This window comes from Stigmatopora nigra, chromosome 16 (assembly GCF_051989575.1).
Source record: "Stigmatopora nigra isolate UIUO_SnigA chromosome 16, RoL_Snig_1.1, whole genome shotgun sequence".
Classification (NCBI taxonomy): Eukaryota; Metazoa; Chordata; class Actinopteri; order Syngnathiformes; family Syngnathidae; genus Stigmatopora; species Stigmatopora nigra.
This window is the reverse complement of record NC_135523.1, coordinates 4,226,434-4,245,884: the sequence shown is the minus strand read 5'-3', so window position 1 is coordinate 4,245,884 and position 19,451 is coordinate 4,226,434. Positions and strand designations below refer to the sequence as shown.

The following is a 19,451-nucleotide window of genomic DNA, read 5'->3' as shown; positions in this document are numbered from 1 at the left end:
CTATGTATGGCACAATATAGAACTTAAAACTCCATGAAGCATCCTCAAATCACATAGTGCTCCAGACTTCATAATTATAAAGTTAGCAAGGCCAAACACATATGACCTATAAATGTATATTTCATACCTTTCTGTATATTGCTACAGCTGGAGAAATTCACATGTTAGGCTACCTTGCTGAAACCTGACAAGAACATTATTAAAGGGCAGTTAAACCCAAGAATGACCATAAAAACCATTTTTTTCTAAACTTGCTTTTACTTTGCATGGGTGAAAGCTCATATAGTGTTCCATTAGGATCAATAATGGCACTGTAGGACTCTATACTGTTTACGGTAATGTTGGCCCTATATTCGTACTGAGTTTAAGAGACATCCTCTTAAGCTATCTTTGGTTTCGATTCACGTATGCATGGTCAGCATATGTCGTAGGACGTGCCTCTCGAGTACCATCAGCCGCTTTCATTATCACTAATTATGTGCTCCACAATTAGACGACATGGGGCTACAATTCAGTGTTTTGTGTAGTCTCTCTTGATTGTTTAAGCAATATTGGGCCTCGGCTAATGTTGACTTTCTCAAATTCATTTGTGTTTGCAGTTGTACTAAGCCCCCTTGTGTGTCATCCATATGACTTTATAGTTGTAAGCCATCCCCAGGCCTGCCATCAGTGTGATTAATTAATCAAGTTGCCCTTAAAGTGATTATGCGCCAACTCAAATAGCTGCTCTATCAATTTCTAAAGTTTCTGCAAAGTCCTAGAGTTGAGTAGTTGAAATGTATATTGCTTAAATAGGCTTAATGGTCAATGGAATTTTACTTTAGTTAGATAAACATAAATGAGCTAAATTCTGCAAATATACAATTTACAATAACTACCAGACACCAAACATTAGGATGTGTTAAAAAATTATGCATTAGATGAGATGCAAAAGATTAAAACCAAAAAAATAAACCTGCATTTTTGACAGTTGCTTATCTGGAAAGTAAAATTACAAGCAGCCAACATTTCCCCTCATAAAGGTTTTATAGGTACAGAAGAACTATAGGGAAAACGCTTACATTTAATCAGTAAAATGTTTGCAATGATGCATGGCACAGGTAGCAATTGTACTGTAATTACAGGAGAGGGAACGCAGAGATCAATCTTTTGTAAAGCTGAGTGTTGAAAACAGCATAATAACAGACAAGAAGCTGATCGTGTTGCTTCATATTCCAGTGTTTGATGCTTTATAACTTTCACTGTGGGAACGCTAACTTAAACCAAGATGAAAGCCAATAGTTGAGGCCTTGTATGGTTTAGCCAAGTTCATGCCTCATTAACTGTCAATAGAGCAGCCGTTAGTGTGGACCAGACATGTTTAACAGTTGACTGGAGTTGTTTCCTCAGGCAACGACCACACTGACTTTATAAATTTGTGACATTACTGGTGTCTTTTATCCAACTTTCATGCTGCATCTTGTCCATACAGTATGGAAACTTATTTTCTAAAATTAACAATAAAATTGCACTAAGTAATATTGCACACCACTACAATTTTGCCATCAGAGGACCCTCATCTGCATCATTTGCAAATCCTGGTAATGTGTTGGCCTAAAAGCACATTGCCAAGCTATAATAACTATGCTGTCAGGAACTGTGATAAGAGTCCAAATTGAGGTCACTGAATCTCCCTGGTTACATTGTCTTCATATTTGAAAGTGCATAATTAACATGATAAGCTTGAAACTGTCAAGTAACCGAATCAAGCAAGATTACAACCTGACACTCGGCCCTTTTATAAAGTGAGAGAATACCAAACAGATCATCTTCAAATTATACCTCCTCTGTGAAAATAACAACACTTTCCCCTTACTGCGTGTTGAAGAAGATGTAATGGCTTTGCTCAGTTAGTTTCTCATACTACAAATCAATGGAGTCTTTGTCAGACTTGTGAGGTTTCTTAGCTCACATGTGGTGGATTAAAACTTACACTGCTCCAAAATAAATGTTAACAAATTTGCGGGTTAGGGGGATTTAAACATGCACCCAAAATACTTCAAATACATCAAGCCAATATTAATTTGCTCAGTTGGTCAGACCAGGGAAAATATATGAAAACATAAGTACAGAAATAGCTACTAAGTAAATGTTGTGTCTTTTCAGACATTTTCAAGAACATTTAATAGGTTCAAGAATAAGCCACAAGGTCCACAGAACCAAATTATTCCTTTTGGATTGTTAAGGTTTAAGCATAGTTAGCTTGCTAAATGCACCTCACAAATTGCAATTTTTAACCAGGGATATACCTCCAGTGATGTGTTTAAACACAGTATGAATAATATCATTCATATTTTCTCGTTTTGTATTAATTTTCTATTGCTGTCCACTCTAGGCTTCTCTATACCCTTTTTTTTGTTAAAACACTTCCAGATTCTAGGGCGAGGAATAGTTTATTATGATAGCAGGACAAGTTCCAAATTACTGAGTAGACTTAAGCTTCAAGTCAGAGTGGTGGAACAGTCAAAGGAGTTAAGAGAAAGCCGAAAATAGCGGTGAACACATGTAACAAGTGGGTGTGTTCAACAGATGTCTCCTATGTTCTGGCTCCGTCACTTGCTGTTTTTGAGCTGCTCATAATGTGTGTAGTTTACTTTCACTGAGGGAACTATTAGGATTGAATACACGTGTATGGGTCAAACTTTTGACATCCCCTGGCACACAACGTTTCCCTTTACCATTACTGTCCAATGCCATTAAGTTGAGCCAAATTCAGCTACACATTGCTCCCATAGTTATGTTATGTGGCTATTTAAAAAAAAATAGAATAATATCCTACCTTTAATCCTCCTTCTCCTGGATGTCCTGGCTCACCACTCTCCCCGGCAACACCCTGTATGAAAAATAATAATTTATAATGAATACAGGAATATGTATGATCATAATGTTACAGTGAACTTGTGTGTTTGTATGATGTTTTTATTAAACTAAATGACAACTTGTACCACTCAAGTGTTTCCTTGAATTTATTATGAAAAAATATGTAAAACCATAATAGAACATCATTATAAAGAATTACCTGTGGTCCGGGGAAGCCAGTCATCCCGCTCTCCCCCTGGTTGGATATAGGTGTATTATCAATGATATTATTGGCAGCATCTAATACTCATTCATGTGCTTCTTTCGAGTCTTACTTTGATACCGGGCAGTCCTCTTGGTCCAGGTGAGCCATCACTCCCCTGCAGAAGATATACGTTAATTCCATTAATAACAAACAAAAAATGTATTAAGTAGTAAACTGTATTTTACAATATATGGGAAAAATCTAATCTACAGAATAAAACAGCAAAAAATGTTGGAGATAAACTTCTAACTGTGTGCATTGGGTACTTTGGTTTAAATATATAAAAAGAAACCAACAAAAATGTTTACCTTCTTCCCATTCAATCCAGACAAGCCAGGTTTCCCTGTTTCACCCTGAAGGAAAAAATAATAAATTATAATAATAACAACAATGAAGAGATTTCTGGTCTCTTTTGAACTTTCATCAATACATCAATACATTTAAATGTCCAAAACTGTTAGATTCAGTGTTTTTCATTTATGGTAAGAATAAGATTGTGCTACATAAAGTAAATAATAATCATATTCAACATAATTTGCATCATTAACAACATATCAAGGGAAAATGAAAGGAGTACTCACAGGCTTCCCATCGGCTCCAGGTGGTCCTGCTTCCCCTTTTTCCCCCTGAGAAAATAGAAGAATTAATAAAGGCACTTTTATAGTTTTTATAAGATTTTTTTTTACCATGAGTCCTGGTGGTCCGTGATGCCCAGGAGGCCCAACTACACCATTGGAGCCTTTAACTTGTGTTATTGTGGGTTTCCGATTTAAAGGACACTAAGAAGACATGATGGGGTACAGATATGATTATAAACAAGAACTAAATCATATAGAGTAAGTAGGCCATAATGTCATATTGTAAATCATTTTTCATTAGTTTTTTCCCCAATTGACAGTAAGTCAATTTGTGGTTTTCCAAAAAGAACAGCAGTTATTCTTTAGAAATTGGATTGAATTTGGAAATGATCATACCTAAAGCACTGCACACATTTGGGATAGCAATGATTCATATAATTTCACTTACCCTTTCATCATCCTGTGAACCAGAAGAAGAGAGGTTGGTTAGCAGGGTTCTATGTGAATGCACACATGCAAGAATCTGAATATACTCCATGTATATAACTTTTGGATTACCATACAATTAAATTGAATGTCTTACCACAGAGAAGATCTCACAAGCCGTCTCTCTCTCACTCTGAAGAGGATCACAGTACAGGCGCAGTTTCTGGATTTGCAACTATAAGATAGACAACATAAAATTCATTAACAGACGAAACATATCTTCAACCGGAAATCTACCTTCAATCTACTCACAGGGACAGTGACATCTAATCCACACTTCTTTGCCACCTGTGTCTTCCCATTGATGTAAATGGGTTCCATTGGCTCTGGTGTTATTTCCTCAAGTCGTTGATCATCAATGAAGCTGGTGACTTGGCTTGGCCTTACTAGGAGTTTAAGCTGATGCCACATGCCATCATATAGATCCTAATAGAAGGTACAAATGATAACTTCAAGGTCATGTAAATGTTGACAAATGAGCAGTGCATTTTGTTAAGTTGGTTATTGTGTAGTCCAAGCCAATCATTTAAATGGTCAAAATAAACAACATTGAACAATTCATGGAATTGCTTACATTTCTACACGTTTCGCTGCCAGACTCAGTTGCTATGTACACATTTTGCAAAGGTCTTCACTTTAAAGAATGAGTGTGGTGGGAATTTGTTTTAGAGTTGAGAATGTTATGGTCAGAGTGTCTATGGTAGAAAAAAATTGAGAACAGTACAGGTATTGTTTCCCCAATCATCTTCGAAATGATAAATTGCAGGCTCCTATTTGTCTACATCAAAAAACAAATAAAATCTAACATAAAAGCATATTTGAAAGCACAATTGAAACTCTGTTCAATATGCCACGCAATAGTCTAGGTGAGTTAGAATGGAAGAAGAGTGTGCATTTAGGAAAAAAAATAACCTGGCTGATTCCTGACAGCGTATACAGCATGTTATTAACTCAAACTGCCATGGAAACATAGACACATGTTCCAGGTTCTTCAAATCCACCACTGGTTTCCACTGGGGAAAGATTTTGGTTTGAGCCTCCCTATGGAATCCTTCATATTTCATCCTCAGTGATTCATTTAAATGAAAGCTTTTGTGTAATTTGCAAGTATTTTTACTGGTTAACAAACAACATTTTGGCAAGCTAAGACCTGAAGACTTTGAGGTACTAAGTAAACTTGTATTCAGTTAGTACTTAGTATCTAACTTTTTGTGGGATTACTTGGAAATTTATAACCAAAAAAAAAGGTACTCTGGATATGGCCACATTCTAAAAGACTCACCTCTAGTCCCAACGTGAAGACAATCTGCTGCTCTTCATTCGGTATTTTCGTCGTGGTAAAAGTCACACTCTTGTCCTTTCCGTTTAGTGTCACAGCAGCCTGAATTTTTCTATCCTTAGATAACACCCTCCAAAGATCAAAAGTCAAGCTTCGAGCCAACCCTTTTAGACGAATGGTTGCTACAAATACGTAGGATGGAGGAAGGCCTTCAGGGAAAATCTCTCTGGCAGGAAAAAAACGGTACATTTTTAGTTAAAAGTCATACTATGAACTACAAAATAATCAAATGACTATGTTGTAATTAACATACATGAACATTTTGGATAATAAACTCTTATTGGAAAATTATTTCAAGAGCAAAATACCTGGTGTTTTCAGTAATATCATTGTAAGCAGTAAGGACGAAGGCACTCTCGGAGACCAGAGAGCCAGGAATTTTCTTGGCTTTTTTCTCAATATTCATGCCCACCATTAGCTCGAAGCCTTTTTCATCTCGGGATGCCACTGGTATTCTTGTGGGACACACAGACTCTAGAATAAATATGGAAATTTAGTTAGACAGCCAAAAGGTGGTTAGAAAATTCATTTTGCTCGTACCTAGGGCAATGAGTCCTTAATATGTTTGTATTTTATATTCAGATATATATTGAATTAGAATAGTATTGTCGGTTGTATCCAAATGAAATACTATGTGCAGTTATTTTTGAAAATATTATAAAGTGATATGTTGGGGTCTTTGCTATGTTATTTGTATGGTTGTGCTATTTGGAGCAAAACAGTCAATTGTTACTTATTGAATCAAGCAGCTTATATCCAAACATATTGTATAATTTTCCATAAAAATGACACTTTTGCTCACTAAAAGGAAAAGAAAAGTACTAATAGTGTCTTACCCTCACAGAGCCTCTGCTCCATTGAGTCTCGAATACGATCAATGGTGGTGTAATCTTCAGCGAATAGCACGTATGTGGAAGATGGTTTATTTGCAATTGATATAAGCTCCGAATTTGTGATCTCATCACCAACACCAACTGCAAAGACTGTAATCCCTTCAGCTTTGGCGTCTATACTGGCATCCACCTAATGAAAAAAAAAGTTAAAAAACAGCATTCGGAGACAGTTGTAAACTAGAATTGACAGACTCTTATAATAGACATTAATATATTATGCCATTACAGTTGGATTTTGTACTGTTATGACTAGAATGACATGAATCGTGCCATTTAAATAAACAAATATTTACCACATCATCTTGGGATTTGCCATCTGTGACCACAACAGCAATGCGGTTCTTGACTTGGCTGGCTCGCTTGGATGTGGCGAAAACATGGTCCACAGCAAACTTAATAGCTCTGCCAGTCTACAAAACACACATTTATATTTAGAGCAGGTCAACACGTCTAACCTATAATTTTCTTAATAATAAATATGCATGTGTCATGACTAAGAACTTGCACTAGCAAACAAGCTGTACTAAATAACTCCCAAAAATGACAATTGTCCTGAATTTACACCGCTGTTGCGTTCAGGAAATGAAGGCTACAATACTGACTGTATTTTTTCCAACTGAGATAAACTTGATACTAAATTGCATCCATACAAGCATGTCACTTTGACCAAATAAAAGTGAGGATTGGTAGCAAGAGTAAAATAAACGATGTGTCTACCTGTGTGTTTCCTCCCATGTATGTGATCCCATGTATAGCTTGAATGAGTTCTGCAGCACTTTGTTGTTTTCCCAAAGGAATCTCCAGGCGGTGAGTATCACTGTACTGGATTACAGCCACCTGCGATGGACACACCAAACATGAACTGCTGGCCTTGATCCAGAATACAGACACAAGGAAAGGAAACTGTTGCTTTACCTGTGTATAGTGAGAACTGATGTCAAACTGGCTCGTAATGTTGATAAGCCATTGCTTGGCTGTTTCAAAATCCGCAACACCAACACTCCATGACCCATCAACAATAAAGACCAAGTCATTTACTGCTGTGCTGCAGCCTGAATATAATACATGTACAACAAAACAATATATTAAAAAACACCACAAACACTGAGGAAATACACACAGGTTGATTAAACCATATACATAATGCCGCTTACAATTAATTACAAAATTTCATGACCAAACTTTATTATTTATACCTGCTCGGATATCTTCCTTCTCCTTTTCTGCAGAATCCAGTGGAGTCAGAAGCAAAATTACACTGCACACAGCCCAGAACAACATGGCAGTTTTGGAGGGCGTCTCCTCTTAGTCGAGTCCAACTTGGCTGAACTGTGATTGACAACAAGAGAAAACAAAATATGCATGCAGCATATATAGTTATAGTTCTAGGACTTTTTTTACCATTTTTTTTTTTACTGAGCTTCAAGAAAGCTATACAGCTTTTTCAGTCTACACTGATGTTGTGCTCATCTTGATACGCTTTATTTGCCATACTTTCCATCTATCTTACTGCATTGTACTGTGCAGGATTGCAATATTTTCTGATGCAAGCTACAGTAAATAATTTGAGCCCTAGCCTCTATTCCTTCAACAGCCCAGACCTGGCTCCACAAACCACAATGCTCGACAGCACAAAATAACAATGTGCACATTATGCAGAGCAGTGATGGGAAAACTTAAGTATAAACATGGCAGAGGGCATTGCAGAATTTTGGCCAGGGTTTTAAAGGCGTGGGAGGATCCATTTTCTGAACAGAAGACAGCACTATAACACAACATCTCAGAGAATTTGGAAGCCTTTTCGTCACTCCTGGCACATTTGATGGAATTTAGTTAAATTATGGATAATTTTAGACCTAAATAATTTGGTATCAAAACCGCAGAGAGAATATAGAAACCATATTGCTAAACAAAATGTAGCCAATGTGAGATGTTGCTGTGGCTGTCAGTGTACTGCCAAGGTGTGCACAAACATGCTTTAATTATCTTAGAGATGTTCTTGTTTTCCATCGTCTGGGCTGTGTTTCCACTAGCAGAAGCAAGCAGATTCAAGTAAAGGTTAGATCCAGAAGGGAAGGGTGAAGACTACCTCATTACGTTTGTCAAATCAACTCCAAAAATCACTCCATTTCAGCACAGTAGGAATTAGACTGTCAAATACTGATCAAATGAAAATTTTGAGTTAAGCATTATGTATTATCCATACATATCAAGTTTGGGTTTAGCATTCAGGGGGAGCTGAATAGAGACAATATTGCCAAACGTTCCAGAGAGAAGTTATATCAGAATGCTGCCCTGATGCTATTTATGCTCTTCATTCCTGTACTATATCATGTTGAAGGCTCAAAAAAGAAATAGAATCATAGGAAATTGGATAGTTACCTTGTGTCATTATTGCTTATAAATCACAACTGCGAACAAAATGTAATTGGAAAACTAGAAAACCAATTCAAAGTTCAAGTACTCCATGTAAATGGTGACATTGTTTAATAAATGGATGCCCCTTCAAAAAGGTATATATATGTATTTTTTTAAATTAATTAATTAATTATTTTTTTTGCACAATGTTATCATGATTTTACACCATTAGTGCCAATAAGTACTGGTGTATGTTTCAATTCTGCAGTTCTGGAATAAAAAGAAGGCCACACTGTCACCATCAGTATTCAGCTGGCTTAAAGAACTACATTCATAAATCACAACAAATAGCTTCTGAACCTTCTGTTCATAAAAAGTTATGCTGCTTAGTGCCGCTTAAACATCCATCACATGTATCCCTTTTAAATACAACTGCTCTAGATCTGCCCTGCCTATATATAAACTGTGAAAAATGTGGTATTCATGTCATCGAGCATGGCCGAACTGGAGTTGGAAACAGTAATTACTATTACAACACACGGTTTCTAAAAATGTCTTCCCAGGGATCCTCCGTAAAAAATGGCTGCTACAAATTCCCTGGTTTTGGCATACGTCCGTACATCCTCTTTTTCACTCAGGCCGCTTTCATCTATAACCGTGTCATTCATTATGTACACACAGCGAGGATAGGTGGGTACTGTTACTAAATTCCTCAGAGTACCAACCACATCAACCATCTCCCCTGGCTTCTCAGTCACTGACCATTCCTTCTGCAGACTTTGCTGACTGACTTTTCTTATGACCCTCACATTATATATATATTCCTTACATTTCCAGCACAATAGTTTGATAACCCCGGTCACATTTTTGCATCATGAATGGTAAAAAAAGAGTCAGTTAACCCAGAGTAAAAAGAGATTGGATTTCGTCCTGAAATGTTTTGGATGTCCTCCCGGTAGCTTTGTGGGTTCGCTCTGGGTAATCGGGCTTCCTTTCAGATACCAACAACACTTAGGTTATTTAGAGACACTAAAAATATTGGCTGTAAATGAGCGTATCTATGATTGACTGGTGAAATCTGGCTATAGGCCTGGAGGAACTGTGATTAGACTCCACCTTTCCTATGACCCTGTACCAAATGAAAATGTGGATAAGGGGTGGATGGTTTCTATTGGTGTAATAATTTGCAAACAGCTTCATAGGCCTAGAGATTAGTATCAGGCTAATAAGGACTAATAAATATCTACATGAAGCCTGTATTGACCGTAAAGAGGACAAATGTAAAGAAAATGGATGTATAAAAGCTCAACTTGATCCAATACTAATATTAATGTCAGAATATTTTTGTCCTGATGTCTGCACTTGTTTAAATTCTGTGAAAATATAACATATAGTCAAGATATGTACTTCAGTATGATAGAGTGCTTCTTTGACAGTCATTAAAACTCATCTTGATAAAGATACTTTAACGTGAGGCACTTGTGTTTAATTGCTATCTAAGACTTTACTACTGGTCGTAATGTTATGAAACATAGGGGGAAAATGATCTCTTGATTTTTTTTTACTTTTTAACCACTTATAAATAAATTACCAGCTCCAAAAAACAACTAATAGATATTAGGAAGAAAAAAAACTCAATCACATGACCACTTTGTGAATATATTTTCCACATATGTAATTTAAAGTATATCTTTTTACAAAGTCTTGTTTTTGATGATATATTTTAATATGAAAAGTTGCGACTTAAAGCAGGAAAATATAGATCACAATCACAATTGCAGTTTTGCATTACTAACTGCATGTCTTTGAAATACCAAAAGACATGATGGGAAAAACTGAAACAGTTTTACCCGAAAGCAGAGTACTTCCCCGAACTATAATCACAGTTCATGTATGCAGTATATTTAGCCTTTTCCCCGCATTGTCCTGATGTTTGGTCACTTGTAGCCAAACCAAATGGAGGCCATTAAAACATGAAGGACAATCAAAGGTTAAGTAAGCATGGACCCAGACAGCACAACTAAGCAATAGCCAAAATCATCAACGTGAATATTACTTTTTCAACCCAACATCCAGACAACTACCTTTTATTCTGTATATCCTAAAATAAAATCAAAGCCTTACCTGCATCAAAGGCATTAAATGTCAAAAGTATAGTAAATAAGCTTGCCTACCTCTGTGGATGCAGTCTAGAAGTGATGATGACAGGGACGCGTGTGTTCTTCAGAGTCAAGTAATCACCAGTGTCTTCCTGTAAGAAGTAGTTGAGGAGAAAAAAAAAGTCCCAATTTTTTAGTGACAGTCCTCCTTCTGGTTGGCATATGGAATCGTAGGAGTGTCAGGGCAGGCCTTTGCAAATTGTGGCAGGCTTCACCACAAAAAGTAGCCAAAGTCCTATGCTGACGTCCACTAGAAATGTCTATGAACCACAGCATAGACATGGTTTCATTTTTTAGTTTTACACAGCCAGTGGGGGTAATTTTGTATTAAGTATAATATGAAAAGCCTCATGATTTGATGATTTTTAATTTGTCGATTTCATAGAAATAAAGAACATCAGCTTAGAAAGAGTGTTGACTCAAATTCCCAGCTAAACACCCTAATCCAACATTGCAATCCTATTTTAGGACCAAATAGCTTTTCATTCAGTATAAACATAAACTGTGTAAACATCTACTGTGCTTCAACTGAAAACTATGCACATGTTAAATAACTCACATATGCACATTATCAATGCAAGACAGAGACATTAATGTGAGCTGTCAATAAAAGTGCATGGGTGCTATAACATTTAATAACTTCAACATACATGGGGAACATTTTGGGGGGAAAAGCTCCCAGTCACTTTAGAGTACACCAACTGTATATTTCATTTGGGGCAACAAAAGATGTGATCTACATATGATGGGAGGCAGTTTTATTTTAAATAGATGAATGAGTATATTGGGCTACTGCTGCCATCTAGTGCATAATCAGAGGAAAGTGTGATACAAAAAAACTGGTCTTGTAACAACTAATATGTCACTGAAATGTTCTCACACAATATTTTTTTAAATCAATAAATGAATGCTCACTCATGCAATCACACATCATCCAATTACACTTACATGCACTCTACCCAAACCATTGTTTATACAAAAAATATTGAAGCACTCCTGCACACAACTGAACTGGTTAGTACTGTGCATGCTTGCCAAATGTCATTATCTCTCTATGATTACAATAACAAAGTGAGCAAGAGTTTGCAACTTCCCCCTGGGCAGTCTAAAAATCATCAAGGTGAAGTATACTGTAGTACTACTAGTATACACCTGATCAATGACCTGAAATGACAGGTTTGTTGAAATATTGTAAAATACCCACAAGGTGGCAGCAATGCAATAACAATTCATGTTTACTCTACCGAAAATAATAGAATAGAAGAAGGAAATAGTAGCCCACTATGGTACCGCCCAGTTTAATGGCGAGCAGCAACACTATAAGCGACTTATATCACTCAGGATGTGTTATAACGCCTAATCGCGTCAATTATGTAGATAAATAGTCCTGCCTGACTGACTTGGGGCTAGTTCTCGCAGTGCTGATAATGCCGAAGATGAAACTATGGATGAAAACGGGCGAGGAAGGTGGAGACGAAACGACTGAAGAAGATGTATTGGATCCATCGGAAATCCGACGCATCCCCAATGTTGTCCCCCCGAATTCGATGTCCAACAGGCTGGATCATTCACCTAAAGACCACGTCTACCCAGCCCAGCTGGACAAGGAGACCGTTTTCGAATGGTTCGGCCTTCATCTAAACCCTGCCAAGCGAATCGAGTTCATGTGCGGACTAATGCATATGTGCCAACCCTTGGAGCTTCGCTTTTTGGGATCGTACTTGGAGGATCTGGCCAGGAAAGATTATCACGTTTTACGGGATTTTGAGTTCCGTGCAAATAATCCACATGAGTTGGGGATTTTATCGGACTTAATCGACCCAGTGGTGAGGTCTAAACTACTAGTATGCCTATCCCTACTCGGATCTGACAGTAGGGAGTGTGCTGGGATACTCTTTCGCATACTGAGCCATGTAGATTCGTCCCTGTTCTACAAAAAGTACGACTACTCCCTTCCATTATTCAGGGAAACCCGCCATCACTCGTTCCATACGGATGGGAATGCTTGCAAAGATGCATGCGGGGTATCAAGCAATGAGATCCCCGCAGGACCTTTGGACCAGCTTGCGCTGCTTTTCAGCATGGCCTCTTTACATCCAGCCTTTCATTTCCACCAACGGGAGACTCTACGGACACATCTTGACAAAATCGAGCTTGCAATAGAAGAGGAAAGACGGCATTTTCGGCGAATTGCACAAGCGGCTGTAAGTGAACCGATGACGATTAATCGACCTGTGATGCTAAGCTACCTCTTGTTTACTACTTTGATTTCACAAGATCGTGTTACATTTTCGATCTACAGAAGTTGATTTGCCTCTATTTAAACGATCGCGCTTATGTTAAAAGCAGGCGATTGTTGTTTTGACTGTTTTTTTAACCGATCTATGACAGCTGGTGCTATTTGGCCAATGTAGCTAAATGCTAACCTGTCTAGCAGGGTCGAGTTTTACAACACAGCAGAGGTGGGGTCAAGTTACATATATGTAAAGCTTAGTGGATCTCGAATGAATGTATCATTTTCCACCAAAAAGGGCTTTTGCGATCTCGTCTACATTCACATTGATGATCTCAGTCACATGTGGCGGGTTCAGTGTTACATTCGCGGTTCATTACACACGCTTACTAGATGAGATCTTCGATAATTATTCGTTTTAAAATGCAACATTACTTTGGAACACAACTTTGAATGTGAATCTTTTTAGATAACATACCCGATCTCCTTTTATAATAGATCCGTATAGTTGTAAGGCCATCGTGGAGTTCCGCTTCTGAAGAATAGAAACCGATGGACTAGTTAATTAGATCATCAGGTGATTTCCCTTAACGTGCAAGACGTATCGCCAAAGACCATCCCTGTGAATTAAAACAGTGAATTTATCAACGATCGTGTACCATTAAACAATAAATATTATCTCTGCAAAGAAGCATTTGTAAAATCACTTAATTATTATTATATAATTAGTTTATAATGGCCTATTTCTCTTTATATGGATTGGCTTAATGCAGGTTCAGAAACAATGTCACACACTGTGATGGTCGACCTAATAAAGTACTGCATTAGATCCCTACAAAGTACTGTACATCTTTTAAAAGTGTCATTTAAATCAATTAAGGTCATCCTCCACATTAATGTGAGGGAAGATGGCCATGTGTGGTAAAGATGCTCTGATCCTAATAAAATACATGTGTCATGATGCATCAGTACAAATGAGGTTTACGTTGAACAGAGAGATGGGGGCTAATAAGATTAGAAATAAGGGGCAAAGATTGGACCTAAAAGGTTTTACAGTCAATTTATGAGGAACCACTGTAGAATCCATGAAAATAATATGGGACAATAGGCTGAATTACGCAATAGAATGAATAAACAGTCAGCCTTTTGACTATTGTTAAATGTGCTTTTAAAATATATAATGATTGGTCATAAAAGACACATTTTTAACTTGCCTATGTATTGTCTCTTTTTAACCCCAGGAGCTCCCAGGCCAGAAGGTTGACTATCTACCATCTTCAAGTTTAGGGGACTCTGCAGACTCCCATTTAACTTGTCAGAGCCGCCGTGCAAAACGCAATGTATTACAAAGAGAAGGTAAATATGGACACAATTTAGCATTGTATAAATATTGTACATATACTGAATAATCTGCACATTTGAAGTTGATACTGTTGGGCATTAAAATATTAACACAACAATTGTCTAATACTATATTTTTTTCTTCCTAGCAGTGCATATCGAAACTATTGTGCTCAAGTGTATCTCTCTGACCAAAATAGACAAGGAATACAACTTTGAGGTGAGGAAACTTAATACCATACCCTGGCTTGTAATATTGGTCATTTGCATTTTCTTTCTCTGTACTTATTTCTTGATTTGCTTTAAATTGTGCTGCCTCCACTTTGTTTCAGGTAAAATGGTCAGACTCCTCTTCTAGTAATGTGACCAAAACTCATCTAGAATTGGAAAATTTCCTTTTTAAGGTCAGCTCACTTTATTAAATTGTACTCAGCCTTAACATTTTACTATTTTTTAAGCAATTTCCATTACTGTCTCTACAGCTTCCTAAAGATCAGTGCACTGAGTCATTTGCAAAGGGCCTCCTCAGACTTTTGAGCCAAGGGGGCCACTATGAAAGCAGAGAGGGCGAGAAAAGCCTCAGGTACATTTCATTGTCATACAACTGATATTTGGATGTCTGCAGGCAAGCATGCATAACATAAGAACTGAGCAATTCATTTCAAAAGTCTTTCTGGTATCAGATAAAAGTACTTACATTTAATTTTACCTTTCTTCAGGGAAAAGTTCCTGGCGGCGCCTCCAGTTTTCAGGCAAAGCAGGAAAGTTTGCAGCTTCTTCAATTGTGACTCCAGTTACTCTACAAAACCATCTGGTTGTCGTTGTAAGTTGCCAATAGTTCATCTGAAATGTCAAGTAATGATGTGACTAATAACACTTGGTCACAATATATTACATGTATAATAATAATAATGTGTAATAACAATATTACACAATATTACTAATAACATGTATTTTATCAATTAAAATTGAATCTTACTGTCATTGTAGTGCAATACTGCAATTGTTGTATTGTTGTTCTCACCAGGTAACTGTCAGCTAGGGAAAAGCTTGCAAGCTGATTGCTCTGATGCTTCTAGTCAGGATGAAGGTGAGACATTAAAGTGTTAGTAATGTTGTTATAAAAATGATATTAATAAGACATGTATAGATTTTAGCCATTTTCTTTTGTAGAACAACATAGTAGTAATAGTTATTTTTCCCCAGACATAGAATCTTACAGCCATGGGCACAAGAAAAAGCATGGAGCGAAGAGTGCAAGTCAAAGGTAAAATAGAAGGCAGTAAAGTTGAAAATAGTTGAATTGATTCCTATTAGAAGTCTTCTCTTCAGTCTTTCCAGTGCCAAAGGGCCCCAGGGAGAGAGTCGAAGGGGGTCCCACTTGGCTGAACACAGTGGTCCTGCAGAAAGGCGGAAGAGAGGCTTCAACCTGAGAAGTGTGGCAGAGATTGAGCAGGTGAGCTGTCATTAGCATGAATTATTGTTATAATCCAACATAAGGATGAATAGATGTATTAGTGAAGTTTTTCTGTTACCTCTAGGACACAGAAAAGAAAACACATCCAGGAGTCAAAACCAAGGGGAGAGTCCTGCCATCAGAAAGGTACATTTTTACTCATATTTGAAATTTCAATGTGTTGTGTTAAACAGGAAAGTCAGTGTGGGTATTTTTGTTTCCAGAGAGTCTGAAAAGGGATCATATGTGACCAACGGTAATTTGGTACCGATTCATTTGCCTCAGAACAAAGGTAGGTGTTTCTATAATAGATTTGCCACTATAACTTAAGTTTTTAACATATTGAATGACATTGAACATGGACTATATTTGACAAATACTCACTCTGCAATGTATCAAATCCAGGTTTGGTTGCTGCTGCATGTTCTGGTCCAGACACTTTAGGCGAAACATCTTCAGAGAGTTACAGTTCTCCATCAAGTCCTCAACACAGAGGAGCAGAGAGTCTGGATAGTGAGGATGATCATAATAAAGGTAAAAAACAAACACAAATTCAAAGCAATTAATGATACACACAGTAATATATTCCTTCTAACATAGCTGCTTCTCTAATAGATACCGACAGTCACTCGGATGACTTCAAAGTATCTGGACCTGCAGTGTTCTACGCCCATCAAACGGATCCAAGTGTGGTGGAAAATGCCATGCCGATCCACCCTTTGTCCTCCAACAGCCACACAGCCGATCTAGACTTTACCACCCCATCGTTCCCCCCGCTTTCCTTCATGCATCCTCTTGCTGACATGCTCCCTAATGGTGCATGCGAGCCTCCACTGACCGCACCACCGCCCCCTGCCAACCTAAGCATTCTCCCGGACGTAAAACCACCCCCCGGTCCGCCCATGCCGATTCCTCCGGGTGTTCCAGTAATGCCGAGCCCCGCAGAAGCCGAAAAAAGAGATATGATGCCAAACTTTGGCATTTCCTCCATGGGCTTCCAACCGGGGGCACATCCTCATATCCAGAGGTTTAAAACCGCTTTGCCGCATAGCCAAAGTGCTCACGACGGCTTGTCAGAGAGCACTTTGACACGCTCACTGCCCCTCGGAGAGGCTTCACATGCCAAGCACCCCGGTTTGAATTTACCGTCTGCTCTGCCGTCACCCTTCGCATCCACAGCTCCCGGACACTCGCAAACGGGCTTGGCGCCAGCTGCACCCACGCACAGTCCTGGCCCAGCACCCAGCCCAGCTCTTGCCCACAGCACGGCAATTAGTGACTGTCTATCTTACAGCAACGCCGGTGCTTCCTGTGGAAGCGGCTGCGACAATCCCATCACTATTCAACAAACCCCGCCACAAGTGCCCCCCCAGCAGCCCACATCGGCACCGCTGCCACAGCAACAACAACAGCAGCAGCACCTACTCGGATGCGGGACTTGCGGCTGTCACAACAACTGTGGCGGTCAAGGAAGCGGTGGGACTGGCTGCCAAGCCCCACTCTTCTTCCCCAACCACCAAATGGCAGCGGCGGTGCGGCAGGTTTTCAGCGTCCCGCCCCCCCTCGTCCATCTCACGAGCCTGTGGATCAACAGCTACCTCACCCAAGGCCAGCCACCCCACCAGGCCAACGGGGCCGCCGCCGCCCTGCCCGCTTTCTACCCTACCAACCCACCACCCAGCCATCCTTCACCCTATGGGCCCCTCCACTCGCATGCTCAAAGCCACACCGACGTACCGTCGCACATGCTGAGCACACAAGTGGTAGCGGCAGCCGCAGCGAGCTACAACTTCCAGCAGCAGATGACGCCCACTGCGTCCTTCCAACGCTTTTACCAGCAAGTTTACCCCAATCCTCTTCAAGCAACAAACCCAGGGGGCGGCGGCGTGAATAAGAAAAACGGAAGCGTGTCCTGTTCCAACTGTGGCGTGAGCGGGCACTATGCTCAAGAGTGCAACCAGCCCTCCATAGACTCCACACAGCAAGGTATTAATGCATTTGAATAACATTACAAATCTCCCTTTTTATGACTGTAAATTCACAACTCACTATTTAATCAAACTTCTCTTTTCCAGGCGGCTTCCGATTAAAGTACACTGCTTCACATGTGGCCGAGGCACTCGACGGCGCCGATTAAAACAATTTAAGTGCGCTGTTTCCACGGCAACACCAAGACGCCCTATTTCCAGATGCTTCCGTGTGATCGAAAAGAGCAACAACAACAAAAAAATAGGAGCCGACTAAGAGAACTTGTGACCTGTCAAGGACTCAGAGGTCAAAGCCGACAAAAAAAAGTATTTGTGCCTAAACTTTGTTCACAGGAAATTTTCAAATGTCTCGTGCACACGTGGTCCTCTCCTTTCAGTTGAGGTTGGATATTTTTGCACTGAGGGTTGGAAAATATTTAACTTATTGTTATTATTATTCCTAGGATGCTTTTAGTTTTCAAAAGGAAAGATAAAGCTGAGCAACAAGACACAATTTACGCTTCTAAAAAAATAATGCTATTTATGCTTTGTCGTTATTATTGTTCATAGGAGGGTTTTATTTATCTGACTTTTGGATAAAAACAATAATCAAATTAGAATTGCTAAGTAAATAATTATTTTGATCACACCATTTTAATTTTTTTGAATGTACACCTCATTTAAGAAAGCTATAGACGTAAAATGTCTGGAGCTCGTTCTTATTTTGCCACTCAATTACGTGATGGGTATTTGAAGGTAGTTGCTGCTTTTTTAATCTGCATTTTCAAATGCTTTGTTCCTTAATATGCACTACAACATATTTCAAGCCCAATTTCTACTTTAGTGTTCTTTCTTTTGACGCACCAATTTGCCACATGATATTAAAACAATTTCAATTAAGACATGACAACCCAAATTAAACATGAGGTTGCTAACTGCCTTGTTTTTCAACAATAATAGAAAGTAGATTCTAAAACGTTAAGAGTAGTTTAAACTATCATAAGTGGCCTATTTACCTAGAAAATATTTTTTTATTTGTCTGTGCTTGTTCAATTTAAAAATTAGATTTCTCTGTAATCCAAATTCTAAATAATTCCAAACAAAAATTGGATTATCAGTCAAGATTAAACACTTGATTGTAGTTAAGTAGTTTAATTTAGTTCCATAGGTTGGCCATTCTTGTCAAGTGAAACACAGTTCAAGTTTAGGCAGCCGTCTTTAAAAGGAAGGTTTACAAAAACCCGTTATCCGGGTTTAGGTCCCTACCACTATGTGCTTTGTCCTAACTTACTACACTAGAATGACAAGGGTAAGAGGAACTGTCATACATTTTGTTTTTGAATAAACACTCTATGGTTTGGTTCAGCTTGGAAGTCATAATATATGTTTTGTCTCCACTTTGTGCTCACTTGAGCTGCCTGCTGTTTGCAATGAAGAACTATGCATGTACATTTCTTTCACGTTCGGTTATAAATGTTCAATAAGAAGGATAACACTTGTCAGGATAAATATTCTGAAGTCACTCACCACTTCCACGA

At 38.6% G+C, this 19,451-nt stretch overlaps 2 protein-coding genes and 1 long non-coding RNA gene across 4 annotated transcripts in view; 1 reads left to right on the top strand and 2 right to left on the bottom strand.

Annotated features, from left to right (window-relative positions):
- The window catches only part of LOC144209667 (uncharacterized), a 35,383-nt gene extending 24,374 nt beyond the window's left edge, over nucleotides 1-11,009 (bottom strand). Inside the window, exons 1-17 of the mRNA XM_077736106.1 lie at nucleotides 10,932-11,009; nucleotides 7,596-7,728; nucleotides 7,315-7,451; nucleotides 7,117-7,236; nucleotides 6,693-6,809; nucleotides 6,343-6,529; nucleotides 5,815-5,980; nucleotides 5,450-5,672; nucleotides 4,420-4,593; nucleotides 4,265-4,342; nucleotides 4,130-4,141; nucleotides 3,790-3,882; nucleotides 3,685-3,729; nucleotides 3,412-3,456; nucleotides 3,174-3,218; nucleotides 3,059-3,094; nucleotides 2,819-2,872 (exon numbers count right to left, since the gene is read on the bottom strand). Coding sequence (XP_077592232.1) covers nucleotides 2,819-2,872; nucleotides 3,059-3,094; nucleotides 3,174-3,218; nucleotides 3,412-3,456; nucleotides 3,685-3,729; nucleotides 3,790-3,882; nucleotides 4,130-4,141; nucleotides 4,265-4,342; nucleotides 4,420-4,593; nucleotides 5,450-5,672; nucleotides 5,815-5,980; nucleotides 6,343-6,529; nucleotides 6,693-6,809; nucleotides 7,117-7,236; nucleotides 7,315-7,451; nucleotides 7,596-7,680 — 1,617 coding nt within the window. The 5' untranslated portion in view covers nucleotides 7,681-7,728; nucleotides 10,932-11,009. The remainder of the gene's footprint in view (nucleotides 1-2,818; nucleotides 2,873-3,058; nucleotides 3,095-3,173; nucleotides 3,219-3,411; nucleotides 3,457-3,684; nucleotides 3,730-3,789; nucleotides 3,883-4,129; nucleotides 4,142-4,264; nucleotides 4,343-4,419; nucleotides 4,594-5,449; nucleotides 5,673-5,814; nucleotides 5,981-6,342; nucleotides 6,530-6,692; nucleotides 6,810-7,116; nucleotides 7,237-7,314; nucleotides 7,452-7,595; nucleotides 7,729-10,931) is intronic.
- A 1,197-nt stretch (nucleotides 11,010-12,206) lies between these two features.
- zcchc2 (zinc finger, CCHC domain containing 2) lies at nucleotides 12,207-19,278 on the top strand. 2 transcript variants are annotated; one of them, XM_077735577.1, is made up of 14 exons: nucleotides 12,207-13,120; nucleotides 14,391-14,505; nucleotides 14,643-14,710; nucleotides 14,823-14,894; nucleotides 14,973-15,073; nucleotides 15,210-15,313; nucleotides 15,518-15,580; nucleotides 15,697-15,757; nucleotides 15,823-15,946; nucleotides 16,032-16,093; nucleotides 16,171-16,238; nucleotides 16,352-16,480; nucleotides 16,562-17,932; nucleotides 18,022-19,278. In XM_077735577.1, the coding sequence occupies exons 1-14, from the start codon at nucleotides 12,344-12,346 to the stop codon at nucleotides 18,081-18,083; spliced, it is 3,177 nt and encodes a 1,058-aa protein (XP_077591703.1). In that variant the 5' UTR covers nucleotides 12,207-12,343; the 3' UTR covers nucleotides 18,084-19,278. The 2 variants fall into 2 exon arrangements, with proteins under 2 accessions (XP_077591703.1, XP_077591702.1); XM_077735576.1 differs by having other exon boundaries at nucleotides 14,640-14,710.
- Nucleotides 15,188-16,081, bottom strand: LOC144209338 (uncharacterized). Its single transcript, XR_013329089.1, has 3 exons — nucleotides 16,026-16,081; nucleotides 15,470-15,919; nucleotides 15,188-15,333 (listed from the first exon to the last, which is right to left on the bottom strand). It is a non-coding gene; the product is annotated as an uncharacterized LOC144209338 (long non-coding RNA).
- Nucleotides 19,279-19,451: the final 173 nt, after the last annotated feature.